Source organism: Pimephales promelas, chromosome 21 (genome assembly GCF_988280905.1).
Source record: "Pimephales promelas chromosome 21, fPimPro1.hap1.1, whole genome shotgun sequence".
NCBI classification, from domain to species: Eukaryota; Metazoa; Chordata; class Actinopteri; order Cypriniformes; family Leuciscidae; genus Pimephales; species Pimephales promelas.
The window spans coordinates 24785166-24800491 of NC_142789.1; the positions used below are offsets into that span (position 1 = coordinate 24785166).

General features: G+C 35.3%; 1 protein-coding gene across 1 annotated transcript in view; it reads left to right on the forward strand.

The window, feature by feature from the left end:
* Positions 1 to 15326, forward strand: part of thsd7bb (thrombospondin, type I, domain containing 7Bb) — a 62805-nt gene that overhangs the window by 14040 nt on the left and 33439 nt on the right. The window contains exons 3-5 of the mRNA XM_089125246.1: positions 10829 to 11669; positions 13960 to 14208; positions 14465 to 14625. Coding sequence (XP_088981372.1) covers positions 10829 to 11669; positions 13960 to 14208; positions 14465 to 14625 — 1251 coding nt within the window. The remainder of the gene's footprint in view (positions 1 to 10828; positions 11670 to 13959; positions 14209 to 14464; positions 14626 to 15326) is intronic.

Consider the following 15326-nt stretch of genomic DNA (forward strand, 5'->3'; position numbering starts at 1 on the left):
CATTTTCATTCTTTAGTAGTGCACAAGGTAAACTTGTGTGATATTTTAGACAGACAAAAATGCATCAATTTTTCATTTTTTTTCTGAACAGCTAAACACAGTTTGTGTTTGTAAGATCCATTCACAGCCCGAGGCAGAAAATTCTGACACTCTGTGGTTGGAGAAATCACATATTATTGGGATTGCATAATCAAATGTGTGAATTGCCATTTTTTGGTGCAGAACATTCAGTCAAGAAGCAAGGTAATTCACAGTTCTGCAATTGATAAAGGGAAACAGAAGTGTTGAATAAAAAAGAACTAGCGGTCTGGATATTGATCCTTGTTGCCACAGATCTTGGATCAGCAGGCATGTATGTACGGCAGTTCAGAAAACTGTGAGACCATCTGCCTGTCTTATCTGTGAAGTCTGATCAATCTTATATCCAGCTGGAGTTGCACTGAGAATTCCTCATGTCGCCATGGCAACAATTGTTAAGCGGGAGATTGACGGCTCGCAAAGAACAGAAGATTATTTCTTGTCCTATTAATGCCGTCCGTCGCATCCAAGCTACTCTGAGCTCATTTCAAGACGCCGCAATTAAGCACTTCTCCAGTACTTGTAACAAAACATCCAACATTTGGCTGTGAAGACCTCGGACAGGGAGTTCATATCAGTCAACTGCCGTTCTCAGTAAATATTCATTTAACTTTGACTGAATGCAGGGACCAAATTGTGGGGGGGTTGAAATGTCTGAGCAGTCTTGTTTAAGGAATAGTCTACCAATCAATTTATTGTACAAGCAAAAGTGTCCATGCAGTAACAGGGAGATTATAGGGAAGCAGTATTTGGATGGTCATGGGATCTGATTTATTTCTTTATGTGTAAACTTGTTTTAATCTTAAAGGAGTAGTTCACTTTTCAAAAAACTTTTGCTGATAATTTACTTAATAATAATATTAATGATAATTTTTATATCTGATCATTTTTCTCCATATAATGGACTTTACTGGTAACCAAACGGTTCAAGGTCCAAAAGACAGTTTCAGTGCAAACTGTTCAAAGGGCTTTAAAGGTTTCCAGACGATGAATAAGGGTCTTATCAAGCGAAATGATCAGTCATTTATAAAAAATAATTAAGTTTAAGTTTTATAAGCTCAAATGTTCGCCTTGTTCTGTTCTGTGACGCACGTTTGTGACTCTGCTGCTCAAACTCGTTCATCAAAATTAATGAACGAATCCTTTTCCAAGTCAATTCGTTCGTTTCATTTGTTGAATGAACCAAATGACTCGAAAAAGATTTTTCATTTGTTCATATTAAATGAGCGATTGTTTCACTTGATAATACCCTTATTCGTCTGGAATCGTTTAAAGCCCTTTGAATAGTTTGCGGTTTGCACTGAAACTGTCTTTTGGACCTTGAACCGTTTGGTTCCCACTGAAGTGCATTATATGGAGAAAAATGCTGGAATGTTTTAATCAAAAACCTTAATTTCTTTTCGACTGAAGAAACAAAGACATGGACATCTTGGATGACATGGGGGTGAGTAAATTATCAGCAAAAGTTTTTTCAAAAGTGAACTACACCTTTGATAGAGCTTTCTCACATATTGTTCACAAGTTGGGCTCGGTACGAAATTTTATTTTTTTGGAAGAAATAAATACTTTTATTGAGCAAGGATGCATTAAATTTATCAAAAATGCCAGTAAAGACTTTTACATTGTTCAAATTTTCATAAAAACAGTTTTTAATATTGATAATATAAAAAATAAAAGTTGACTGAGCAGCAAATCATCATATTAGAATGAATTCTGAAGGATCATGTGACACCGAAGACTGGAGTAATGATCCTGGAAATGCAGCTTTTGCATCACAGGAATAAATTACATTTTAAAATTTCAAATACAAAACACTTATTTTAAATTGTAATTATATTTCACAATATTACAGATTTTTACTGTATAAATGCAGCCTTGGTAAGTTAGAATCAGGTCAGACAAAACATACTGTAATATATATATATATATATATATATATATATATATTTGCATATTATAAATATCACAGAAAATGGACATTTCAGTAATTGATCTATAGGGCACCATAAGATACTTTCAGAAGTGTGTTTTAAAAAGTGGACTCGCTTGAAAGTTATCGTGAAACCCGCACTGATTGATGGCTGCATGGTGATATATACAGGTCTAATGCTAATGAAGGCAACTGTGAAAATGCTTTATAGATGAAGGTTGATATAAGGACGTTGAAGTTTTTCTGTGAAGCAGTGGCCATTCTCAGAGGTCTCCTCCCGTGCTGTGTGTGGATCGAACGGCAGCTCTGCGGGTCCACGGGGTGATGATTCCTGCAATGTAAAATCGATACTAGTTTCATCCTGAAGGAGTGTGTCCACTTTTGTTCTGAAGAAGTGCTCATTTGTGCACCTACACACTTTCTTTTATACTCAAGGTCTGATTTTCTTGAGCTTTTTTTGTGTGTGTCTGTGCGTGCACTTAATTTTGTTCAGTTTTCCTGGAAATGAGAAAAATTAATTGGAGACAGGAGAGCAAATTCTTGAGTTTGCATCTTTAAAGCACTCTGAAGGCTTGAAAGCCTAATTTTGAAGAGTTTCTCATCCCGAGCTGGACAGAAAATGACTCTGTCTCACGAAAAACATGAAGGTGAAAATGAACCTTCCACAGACAGATGAAGACAGGCAGTCTGACGGCAGCAGATTATGTTTCTGTTTTTTTAGCTAGATTATGGATGGAGACATTGTCATTCACCTTTTTTTTTGGACAAAAATGTGTACATGCCAATGCAAGTGAGATGAATCATCATTTTTTTTGGTACGTTTCTGAATAGAACTAACATTTTGTGCGCATGTATCTGCTTTTCTATACATGGTTTCAAAGGTAACAGACAAAAAAGCCATAAAACCTCAATTTTGATGCCACTTTGATTGAAGTATTTAACATTTCTTTTGACATTTTGATTTACAAGATGATTTAACCCACTACATACTTTGCAGTTCAAGTTTCTGCATCAGTCATGTTCAACTGTTTCAGCTAGAACATGTCTTCATACATAAAAGGCAGCTCACAAGTGCATTACAATAAAATATACAACATGGTATAAAAGTATGCAGTAAATATGGAAGCCCTGGTAAAATGAAAACATTGAAAAATGCAGCTGTTTTTATTTTTCTAAAATGTTTGTATACCTGTGAAGCATATTAAGCTGCATTTTATTTATGAGAGGTTCAAATATTTATACTACTACTACTGTCTAAGACATAATTGTATTATTATTATTAATATTTTATTATTATTTGTCACCAGACTGAAAAAAAGTATCCGTATAGGATAGGGCATGTCTTCTCATGAATAATTCATGCATCACTGATCTAAAGGTGCACAATAGTCTTCAGTATAATGCAATACGTAATAGATTCATTACGGCAAAAGAGATAAATAGAAGTTTTATTACTATTTATTTTCTGTGGAAAGAGCAGGACCAAGAATGTAGCTGTGTGTCTGCCAAAACGATAGGACAGTGATGACCTCTCCAATTATAATTTCCTTTTTTAAATGCTTTTTTTTATGTTTGTATGAAAAGTCCACAGAAAAGTGAGCAATTCTTCAGCAGTGAATATTGACCATCTATTATCCATTTGCCTTTTGTTTTCTGTTCAGTTCATTAGCTGTTCACTCATTTCTTTCTTTCTCTCTGTATGATTAATTGCTGGAGGGAACGAGGAGAAATCAGCACAGTATAAGGATGTACGCACACACACACACACACACAGAGAGAGAGAGAGAGAGAGAGAGAGAGAGACTTTCATAAATACACATAGTTGGTGTTCATGAGATGATTCCTGTTACTTCAGAAGTCCTTGTTCTCTCTACAGGAGTTCTAGTTCACAATAGACTGCCGAAAGGTTGACATGATCTAAATACTGGGATGGATAATTGCATTATATTGAATAACCTTTAAAATACATGAAATCTTTTCATTGCACAAAGGTTTTTTATAGTTGAAAAAGGCTTCTTTAGGTTTTTTTATATGGTTGTTTGAAGAACTGTTCAGTATGGTAGCTTGTTTCCGCCACAGAATGAAAAATAAAAAGTCAGAATTGCGAGATATAAAGCCAGAATTGCGAGTTATAAAGTTAGAATTGTCTGATATAAAGTCAGAATTACGAGCTTTAAAGTCACAATTGCGAGATATAAAGTCACAATTGCAAGATATAAAGTTGTAATTGCAAGATATAAAGTCATAATTGTGTGTTATAAAGTCAGAATTGCGAGATATAAAGTCAGAATTGCGAGATGTAAAGTCGCATTTGCGAGATATAAAGTCAGAATTGTCTGATATAAAGTCAGAATTGCGAGATATAAAGTCAGAATTGCAAGATATAAAGTCAGAATTGTCTGATATAAAGTCAGAATTACGAGATTTAAAATCACAATTGCGAGATATAAAGTCACAATTACAAGATATAAAGTCGTAATTGTGTGTTATAAAGTCAGAATTGCGAGATATAAAGTCAGAATTGCGAGATATAAAGTCAGAATTGCGAGACATAAAGTCAGAATTGCGAGATATAAAGTTGCATTTGCGAGATATAAAGTCAGAATTGTGGGATATAAAGTTGCAATTGCGTGTTATAAAGTCAGAATTGCGAGATATAAAGTCAGAATTGCGAGATATAAAGTCGCATTTGCGTGTTATAAAGTCAGAATTGCGCGATATAAAGTCAGAATAGCCTGATATAAAGTCAGAATTGCGTGCTATAAAGTCAGAATTGCGTGCTATAAAGTCAGAATTGCGAGATATAAAGTCAGAATTGTGAGATATAAAGTCAGAATTGCATGTTAGAAAGTCAGAATTGCGTGTTATAAAGTCAGAATTGCAAGATATAAAGTCAGAATTGCGAGATATAAAGTCAGAATTGTGAGATATAAAGTCAGAATTACGAGATTTAAAGTCACAATTGCAAGATATAAAGTCGCAATTACGTGTTATAAAGTCAGAATTGCGTGTTATAAAGTTGAATTGCGAGATATAAAGTCAGAATTACGAGATTTAAAGTCACAATTGCAAGATATAAAGTCGCAATTGCGTGTTATAAAGTCAGAATTGCGTGTTATAAAGTCAGAATTGCGAGATATAAAAGTCAGAATCGCGAGATATAAAGTCTCAATTGCAAGATATAAAGTCAGAATTGCGAGATATAAAGTCAGAATCGCGAGATTTAAAGTCACAATTGCAAGATATAAAGTCGCAATTGCGTGTTATAAAGTCAGAATTGAAAGTCAGAATTGCGAGATATAAAGTCAGAAATGTGAGAAATCCATTGCAACATCATCAATTTCCATAGCAACATCCCCAAACCGTTTGCATTTAAGACCAATCCTCAGCACAAACTCCAACTGAATCGTGACAGGACAACAAAAGCTCCATTTTCTTTGCTAAAGTGTCTCTGATAGGCAGAAAAGCACTGTAATTGTATCCATGACCATCAGCAAGTAATTAATCTGTCATGTGCCCTATTGTTTCACCCAGGATGCTTACAAAAACTGTGCGAGTGTCAGACTAGAACATTTCTTCACGCTGTTGAGAGGGAGGATGCTGCCCGTCTCCTGAGACCTCTGGGTCAGGGAATGTTTTGTGTTTTTTTTAAATGTGTAAACAACACTAACAGTCCTGACACTTTCAGACATCAGAAATTCATAGTTCAATTTATTTCTGCATAAACAAGGGTTGTGTTGTTGTTGAGTCGTGCTGATGTACCTGTGCACTTGTTCGTAGCAAGACACAGCCAGTCTCCAATTATACTTGACTATCTAATTCAGCTGTGAATGCGACTTGGTTTAGCATTGCATCGACGAAAATCATACAACAAAATATTCTGAGGGCGTGTCAGGTTCTTTCCATTAAATGTTCAGGAGACAGTCATGGAGTCATCAAAGTGTCATTTTATTGACGGTAACAATTGAGTGCTGACCAGACATTGTGCAAAAATTAAAAAAAAAATTTTTTTTTTAAAAACTAATGAGGCAACAACAGCACATTACTGAGTTCTGGGTCTCAGATGTTTCATCAGGGATCCCACAGAACTAACCCTGCAACAGACATTGAAGCTCTTAACAACCCAGACTTAACCATTTTGATAATTACTGGGACTTCTCATTCTATTACATCAAACATAAAAGGGGAAAATAAATACAGCAATACACGGACATGAATGAACATAAGAATAACATTTACCATAAAGCAATAAAGAAAATACACTTATACATTCATACATAAAACACCTCCTTTAAACACATGTGAATTAACACACAACCCCAACCCATATTATCCTGAAAACTACATTTCCCATAAATCCCCATGAGATATATAAAGGACACCAGGAAAAGGCCACACCCTTTTCATTCCAAACCGTTCCATGGCAACGCATTCTCACCCCAGGGCGTCACCTTTGACCATGCTTCAATATTTGACGTTTTAGGCGCCCTTTAGCGTCACTTACATGACGCGATCCTACGGCGTCATCTAACTGACGCTAAAGGAAAGCGTCTGTTAGAGGACGCGGTTAGGTTTAGGTGTGGGGTGGGGGTAGGGTACACGCGATCCTATGGCGTCATCTAACTGACGCTAAAGGGCGCCTAAAGCGTCAGATATTGAAGCATGTCCAAATGCTTCCCAAGGCGTCAGTTAAGTGACGCCTTGGGGGTGAGAATGGGCTGTCCATGGTGCAGTCATTGATCCCGGCGAAACCAACAGCCCATTCTCACTCCCAAGGCGTCACCTAACTGATGCCTTGGGAGTGCAAGTGACGCTAAAGGGCGCCTAAAACGTCAAATATTGAAGCATGGTCAAAGGTGACGCCTTGTGGTGAGAATGCGTTGAAACCAAGGGTTTCTTATAATATGTATAAGATATACATGATATAACAAACTTAAATAAAACTTTAAACCCATATTTTGGTTGTGGTTTCATTTACTCTAGTGTGCACTCTAGAAATAAATGGTAATAGATGTTGTTACTCCTTGATATTTAAACCACTATAGAGACAATGTAAGTTCTCCAATTCCAAGGTCTGGGTAAATTATATTTAAACAGAAAAATTACTTACAAAGACATCCATAAATAGACCAAAACAGAGAACATTAATTCATTAGATCAAACAAAAATATAAATTTTTTGCATCCAAAAAAATAAATAAATAAAAACCAATGCAAATGTTCATTCAGGTGTGACCTTGGCCATCACAGAGGGCCATGTAAGATTCGTGAAAATGATAAAAAAAATAAATAAATAAATAAATAAATAAATAAATAAATAAAAACAACTGGCAACTTTCTGTATAATACATTCCGTTTCAAAGTTTGGGGTTATTAATATTTTTATTATTTTTGAAAGAAGTACATACTTTTATTTACAGTAGCAAGGATGCATTAAATTGATCAAAAATGACTAACTATAATTATAAAGACTCTCTCTTTATATATATGTATATTATATACATTTACTTTCTATTCATTAAGGAATGATGGACCGTAACACTGACGACTGGACTAATGGCTCCTGAAAATTCGGCTTTGCCATCACAGGAATAAATTAAATTTGAAAATGCATAATAAAATAGAAAATAGGTATTTTAAACAGCAATATTTCAAGTTACAGTTTCAAATGTATTTTAATTAAAAAATGTGCAGCCTTGGTGAGCATATAAGACTTTTTCAACATTGCAAAAACATTGACCTTATATAGATCCAAACCTTTATAGTGTATTTAAAACATGAATGATGTGCTTATCTGTGGCTGTTTGCATCTATACAATTCATTTGAAAGGTGATCAGAGCCTTAGTATGTAATATGAGCGCTTAAGATCTTGTTGATTTATAATGAGCGCTAATCATTTCTAAGAAGCAGTGTGGTCTACAGTAGTTTGGTTGCAGTGCATGCATGTTAAAAAGCCCTAAAGAACTTTCCACAGCTGTTAGCTTGATATTTTTTTTGGCTGGTAATGTCTTGCCAGGGTCACAGGTTAGATTGCCAGGGAACAAGAAATATCTGTCAAATGCATAACATGTTTTTTAAATGAACTCAACGTGAGGTGGAGTAGCAAGCAGTATAGAGCGCTTGTTTGCACTCGCAGTCTCTCTGGCGGTCTTTATAATGGAAGTACAGCCACCGAGGAATCCCACCATAGAGGAAACCCTAGGCGGCTTGTGGGTGATTAAAGCTTTTGAAAGTCTGAAGAGTGGAAAATAACCTGTCTCAGGTGTGTTTGAACCAAAGCCTCTGATTGTTGCTAATGACGTATTTTCAGCTGTGGAAGCCGATGGGTTTTGCCTGAGGATAAACCCGTGGGAACGAAAACCAATTTCAGTTTTCACTCAAAATTTGCATTTTGCAAGTAAATAGAAATTGATAATGTGGATTCTACTCGATAAGATATCCTAGTTCAATCTGCCTTTGTGCTGCCAAAATTGAGTAAAACCACTCACAATCTAACCGACAGTGACTTTGCTTCCGATGCCCTCGGAGTGACCTCATCCTATCTCACAGCTTTAAGCTGCTGTGACACCATGGGACAGGGTCCTGGTTGTATCTCAGTTCTGTTTCTCTTCGCCTGCCTGCTGCCTTTCAGTGATGGCCATATGAGAGACGGAGGGAGATAGAGGATCAACTCCCTGTGAGACATAGAAGTCAGTTTGAAAGTTGGAAGGAGCTTGTCACGGCTGTGAGAGTGATTGTGAGTCTATCTCTCTCTGTGTGTGTGTGTGTGTGTGTGTGTGTGTGTGTGTGTGTGAGCATAAGGTACTTCTTTCAAATATATTAAAATATCCCACTAAGCTAAAAAAACAAACAAAAAAAAAAACGTATGAATGCTAGCGTAAGTGACTGCAGTCAAATCTATATGTAATTTTCATAAGGATATGAAAAAAAAAATCAATGCATATAGATCTGCAATTTCTGTCAACATGGTTTCCACTAAATTCCACTAGCAGAAAAGTGTAAATGAGCCACATGCTTCACAATATTGTTTTTCCATTTTCCTCCCCAAAATAGTCAGTTCAGAGAAAAGCACAACAACAACACATCTCTTTCCTGGTGGTTTTTCTCACATTGCTCCAGTTCAAAGTGATTATTCCCACATCTAGAGTCTTTAATCAGCATGCCATCCATCAGAATCCTGATTAGCCGGGAGATCTCTGTAGGACAGGCCTCTGCGGTTGAAGTCTTACCTGAACTGCCTCTGAGTAAATTGATATTTGACTAAGGCAGATGAGCGCACGAGCGGTAATTAGCAAGCTGTGAAGACCTACTACAGTCTAATGATTAAATGTGTGTTCGGCGTCCTCATATACAGTAATGATGTCATCCCATATGGCTCGCTTTCTCTTTCACGTGGTTTTTGTCTGTTCTCTTTGGTGACCTCATTGGTGGCTTGATGAAGGGAACATGGCCTTTGACATCCCCTGAGGAACGATAGCAATGATGTCAGATTTTCTGATGGAAGCATCTGTCCCCCTCTGCCTTTCTGTTCCCATCGCTTCTCCATTCTTTCTGTCCCTTTATTTTCTAATGGGGATCATGTGATTTTTAACAGATGGCAACTTTTGCTGCATTTGAGTTTAAACAATTATCATTTAAAGTTGTTGGGTTAAAATGAATGAAGTTAAAATGAATGATCTACATTCAGGATATTAACATGACTGTGAGAATAGAAGCAACTTTATAACTAGTTATAATGTGTGTTACACATTGACTTTTGCTTTAAATGGACAACATTACTAACCACTTAATTACTGCTGTTTTATTTTAAAATAAAATAAATAAATAAATAAATTTATATATTTTATAAATTAAAACAAATATTTTATTTTATTTTATTTTATTTTATTTTATTTTATTTTATTTTGGCCAGACCAAGGCTTAATATATTTGATAAAATTTTGTCAAAAAAGAAAAGAAAACTCATTAGTTTAAATAGAATTCAAAAGAATATTTATTTGAAATAGAAATCTTTTGTAGCACTTTTTTTATCAATTTAATACATCCATACTGAATGAAAGTATTAATTTCTTACTGACCCCAAAATGTTGAATGGTTATTATATTATATTATATTATATTATATTATATTATATTATATTATATTATATTATATTATATTATATTATATTATATTATATTATATTATATTATATTATATTATATTATATTATATTATATTATATTATATTATATTATATTATATTATATTATATTATATTATATTGGGTCCAGATCAAGTCTTAGTATATTTGAAAACATTTTGTAAAAAAAAAAAAATCATTAGTTTAAATAGAATTCAAAATAATATTTATTTGAAATACAAATCTTTTGTAGCATTATAAATGTCTTTACTGACACTATTTATCACTTTAATGTATCCATGCTGAATAAAAGTATTAATTTCTTACTGACCCCAAACTTTTGAATGATATTATATTATATTATATTATATTATATTATATTATATTATATTATATTATATTATATTATATTATATTATATTATATTATATTATATTATATTATATTATATTTATTATATTATATTATATTATATTATATTATATTATATTATATTATATTATATGCTGTAATCACTGTTCTGACAGTGCTATTCTAAATTAATTAAAGGTGATTATCTGTCTGAATCCACATGTATGTACAGTATTTCTGAGCTAAAGTAAGATGAATTGCCTGTTTTGGGCTTTAATAGAGACTGGTTACAATAGTAATATAAATCACTTGATATCCCGTGTGTGTCTCTCTCTTATTTCCTGTAGGTGCATGGGGCGTATGTGTGGCCAGCGATTGTGGCTCCGTCGGGCTCCAGAGTCGCTCGGTGTGGTGTGTCCATTCTGAAGGCTGGAGCACTCATCAGTCCAATTGCTTTCCATCTGACCGGCCACCACACCAGCGAGTGTGTGTGAAGATGTGCGAATGGCAAAAGGATCTGTTTGAGTGGCGCTTGTCTCCTTGGGGTCCCTGCACCCCGAGTCCTCTCCTCCCAGCCAATCGATGTGTGACCGCTCAGCGTGGAGTACAAAAGCGAGATGTGGTGTGTGTGAAGCGTACTAACAGCACCAGCGTGAGCCTGCATGTGTGTGAAGCGTTTTCTTCACCTCCAGAAAGAGAGCAGGCGTGTTTGTTACCCTGCCCGATCGACTGCGTCGTCTCCGCCTTCACCCACTGGTCCACCTGCAGTCGCACCTGCGGGTCGGCCCTCCAACAGCGCACCAGGCATGTGCTGGCAACACCCCTGTATGGAGGAGCAGACTGTCCCATCCTCACCCAGACACGTCCCTGTAACCATGACAACGCCCACCCTGCCCCTTGTCCCTCTGACCAACAGGAATACAGTTACAGTTTGTGGGTGGGGCCCTGGAGCCCTTGCAGACTTAAAGGGACGGCACCTATTGGAAAGACAACGGTGGACTTCAATTTCGGGCATGATGGGAAAAAAACAGTCAAGGCTCCATTCACGATCAAACGCCACACCGAAAGCATTCCCCACCAAAATCATTATGAGGAAAGTGGCCACAAAGTATCCTGGGAAATCACTATTGGCTATCAGACTCGGCAACTGCGCTGCACGAGGAGTGATGGGAAGAATGCCATGCTAAGGTGGGCGTCCTTTCTAATGAGTTACTGAGTGAATACGTTTATAAACCCATCAATCTATTCACCCATTCATCCATTCACCCACCCCTTTACCAATCAATCAGTCTGTCCATCCATTCTCACATACATCAATCCACTGTTTGATCAGTCAGTGCACCCATCCGTTTAATGCACTAACCATTTTATTTTATTTAGTTAGTTAGTTAGTTAGTTCGATTTTATTTATTATATTTATTTATTTAATTTAATTAGCATTTTGTTTGTTTTGTTTTCAATTCAACCCAGTGTTATCCAGAACCCACAGATACTTACTGAAACATGGTCCTAAAACATTGATTTCACTTTATTTTATGTGAGAAAAAAATAGATAGTGAAGTGGAACTATAGCACAACTATGGAGGAAATTGGCCAATTATAAAGTTTAGCTTTTTACAAAAGAATAAATAAGAATAAAGAATCCAGAATAAAGAGAGAGTTGTGTGATAAAAGCATTTTAAGAATTATTGTAGATGTAGTCTTGACTGCGGTCAGATTGACTCATTACTGATCTGACCATAAATAAATGATACAGGCCTATTAGCACACAGTTATGCAACAATGTTATGCAATACATTTACCTTTATTTACGCTGTCAAATAACATAATCTAAATTTTACCTTCTGAAAAAGGTACCGATACAGAAAAGTGAGAGGCCGTGTCACCTTTTATTTTCAAATCAGGGAAGATCCCAAGCCTGCTGTTTCTTTTTTTGTTTGTTTGTTTTTTGGTCTAATTTTTATAATATCATATTTCATGTTATTACTGAATCTTGATCCATTGACAAAATATCTGCAACTCAAGGGGGGGGAAAAAAGAAAAGGTGATCTGACTGAACTAATGCGAAATATTTAATGTGGGAAAAGTTTTGCTTTAACACATCTTAACACAGCTTTAACACTTAAGATGAGCATATGAAGGTTTAAAAATATGCATATAATTCTTAATCTAAATATCCCACCTGAGTTTGATTATTTAGGTGTTTTAATTCTCATTACCAAGTAAAATTTTAACAATGTTCAAACTCATTATCCAAACACCCCGATTTGGTTTCAAAGACAGGGCTTATAATATTAATCAATGCCAATTCTGCGGTCGAACAAGCACGCTTTGCAATCAACACTTTAAAAAAAAGCAATGTTTTGTTGTCTATGCTCTGCAGCTAGCATCGATATTGTTACCAACAATAAGATGCTAATGCCAGTCTTTATTTTAACCACTTGCTTAGGCAATGCATATTAAATTAACATCATTTTATGTCTGCAGATTACAAGATTTCCCTTGCGGTTTACAAACTTTTTTGCATTGGTATTAAGCCAGACTAAACTTCTGAATAAATTGAACACCCACGGACCTCCCTATCTTTCTTTCTTTCTCTCTCTCTCTCTCTCTCTCTCTCTCTCTCTCTCGCAGGATTTCATAGTTTGCTTTAGCTTGTTTTGTATGCCAATATATTCAGCAAGAATCATCAGCAACGTTAAAGCCTTGGAGAGTTCGAGAGACAGCTTGAAAAATGTTCTGTTTATGTTGCTACCTTTTTTTTTTTTCCAATGCCAGAGGCAAAATGCATGCCAAACGCTTCAGAACAGGCAGATGAAATATTTATTTTAAGGCAATTTACAAACACGAAACCCTTTGAAACTACCTGAACAGTGTGATTTTTTTGTAATTGTAATATTTTTACAATTCAATTTTTATTTTATTTTACTATTTTATATATATATATATGAAGAGTTCAGATGCAAAAGCCTCTAAGTGACATTTGAAATTTTCTTCTAGAATGATCATTTTTATCAAGCTTGTATAATTAAGTTCAGTGATTTCACTTCAATGGCAATAATAATTATCTATTAATTGTTATTTAAGTGAAATTACTGAACTTAAATATACAAGTTTGATCAAAATCATCATTAAAGAAGAAAATTTCAAATGGTATTTAGAGGCTTTTGCATCTGAACTCTTCATATACAGTATATATATATATATATATATATATATATATACAGGGTTTGACATTAACACCTGCCAACACCTGTTAAATTTTACATATAATATATACATTTTTCAACTTATTTTTCAACTTAGTCTTTTAAAATGGCAGCTGAAATAATAAACTGAGTGTGGTGTAGTGTTGTCAAATATAAATTATATATATATATATATATATATATATATATATATATATATATATATAATTAAATATAAATTATATATAAATATGACAGACATAAAATAAAAATTTCTTTCTCACCTCCAGCCTCTGTGACCATGACAACAGCCCGGTAAACTTTCGTTCATGTGTGATGCCCAGAGACTGTAAAGTGTCTGATTGGTCACGGTGGAGTCCATGTTCAAAGACGTGCCAGACATCTGACCAATCACCTGGCTTCAGAAGCAGGAGCCGTAGCCTGAAGAGAGCAGCCATTGGTGGAGGAGAGCCATGCCCCGCCCTGGAAGAAAAAGCAAACTGTAACATTCTGGAAGACACACTGCCACTCTGCCCAAGGTGAAGAGACGGCATTGCCAGAATTGTGCATCCAAATCTTTTCAAATGTTTTGATTTTTCTCTAAATAATAAAGTCTGCAATAAATTATAATTCCCCCTTATCTATTTCTCATCTGTTTCACAAATTGTTCAAATCCACACCCTTCTTACAATAGACTTCGAGCTCGCATTCAGATGTGCAGATATTTTGAACCGATATGACTCTTTAATTTGACTTGAATTGTGTTGTATGTATTTTAATTGGCTGGAAATACAGGTATGAGTGGAGGGTGACCAATTGGAATCCATGCCAGGTGACCCCTCTTTTGAGTCAGCAGGACCATCGCCATAGCAACGCCAGTGTCCTGTGCGGAGGCGGGATCCGGACCCGAGAGGCTTATTGTGTCAGGATCCATGACATCACAGTACCATCCCATAGTAAGAACACTGTTTTAGGAAATGTAAACTATGAATTAATTGCATAGAATTATGATTTATGAATTATTGTTCCAGACAACATTTCGTTTTTAGTACCATGGTAGAAACACAGGATTATTTCAATTACAATGCACTGGAAAAACAGAAAATTTCTGCCTAAGGAGAGCTATCCGAGTCATGAGATTTCAGTAAGGATGGTGCCCTAAAATACCTTTTGATTTGGGATCAGATTGCTAATAAAAAAAGGCCAACTGACAGTACAATAAACAAATGTGAATGCGACTCTCGAATGAGAGTCTTTTTTTAACATTTAAAGCATAAACATTAAGGGGGGTGGGGGGAATTTTTAGATGGCTTTCATTTTATTTAATCCTTTATTTGCTGTCGAGACTCAGGGCAGAACACTAAGGGGGAGATTTAGTTTCCTCTGTGTTTCTATTTTTTGATTTAAATGGTAATCTGTTGCACTTGCCACACATAGTGAGAGGGACGGATTTGAATTACATTTATATTTGTGCAAGCTTCTGTAAGATCTGCAAAAATGTTTTGAAAATACTTTTCACAACTCCCATAGTTAGTGTATGGTTGCAGAAAAAAATATATGTGTTTGTATTGAACATTGATGGAGCAACAGATTTTTGTGTGAAAATCGATCATAAAAGTGGTAAATCTTGTACGTTTATGAGGCACACACGGGGTTA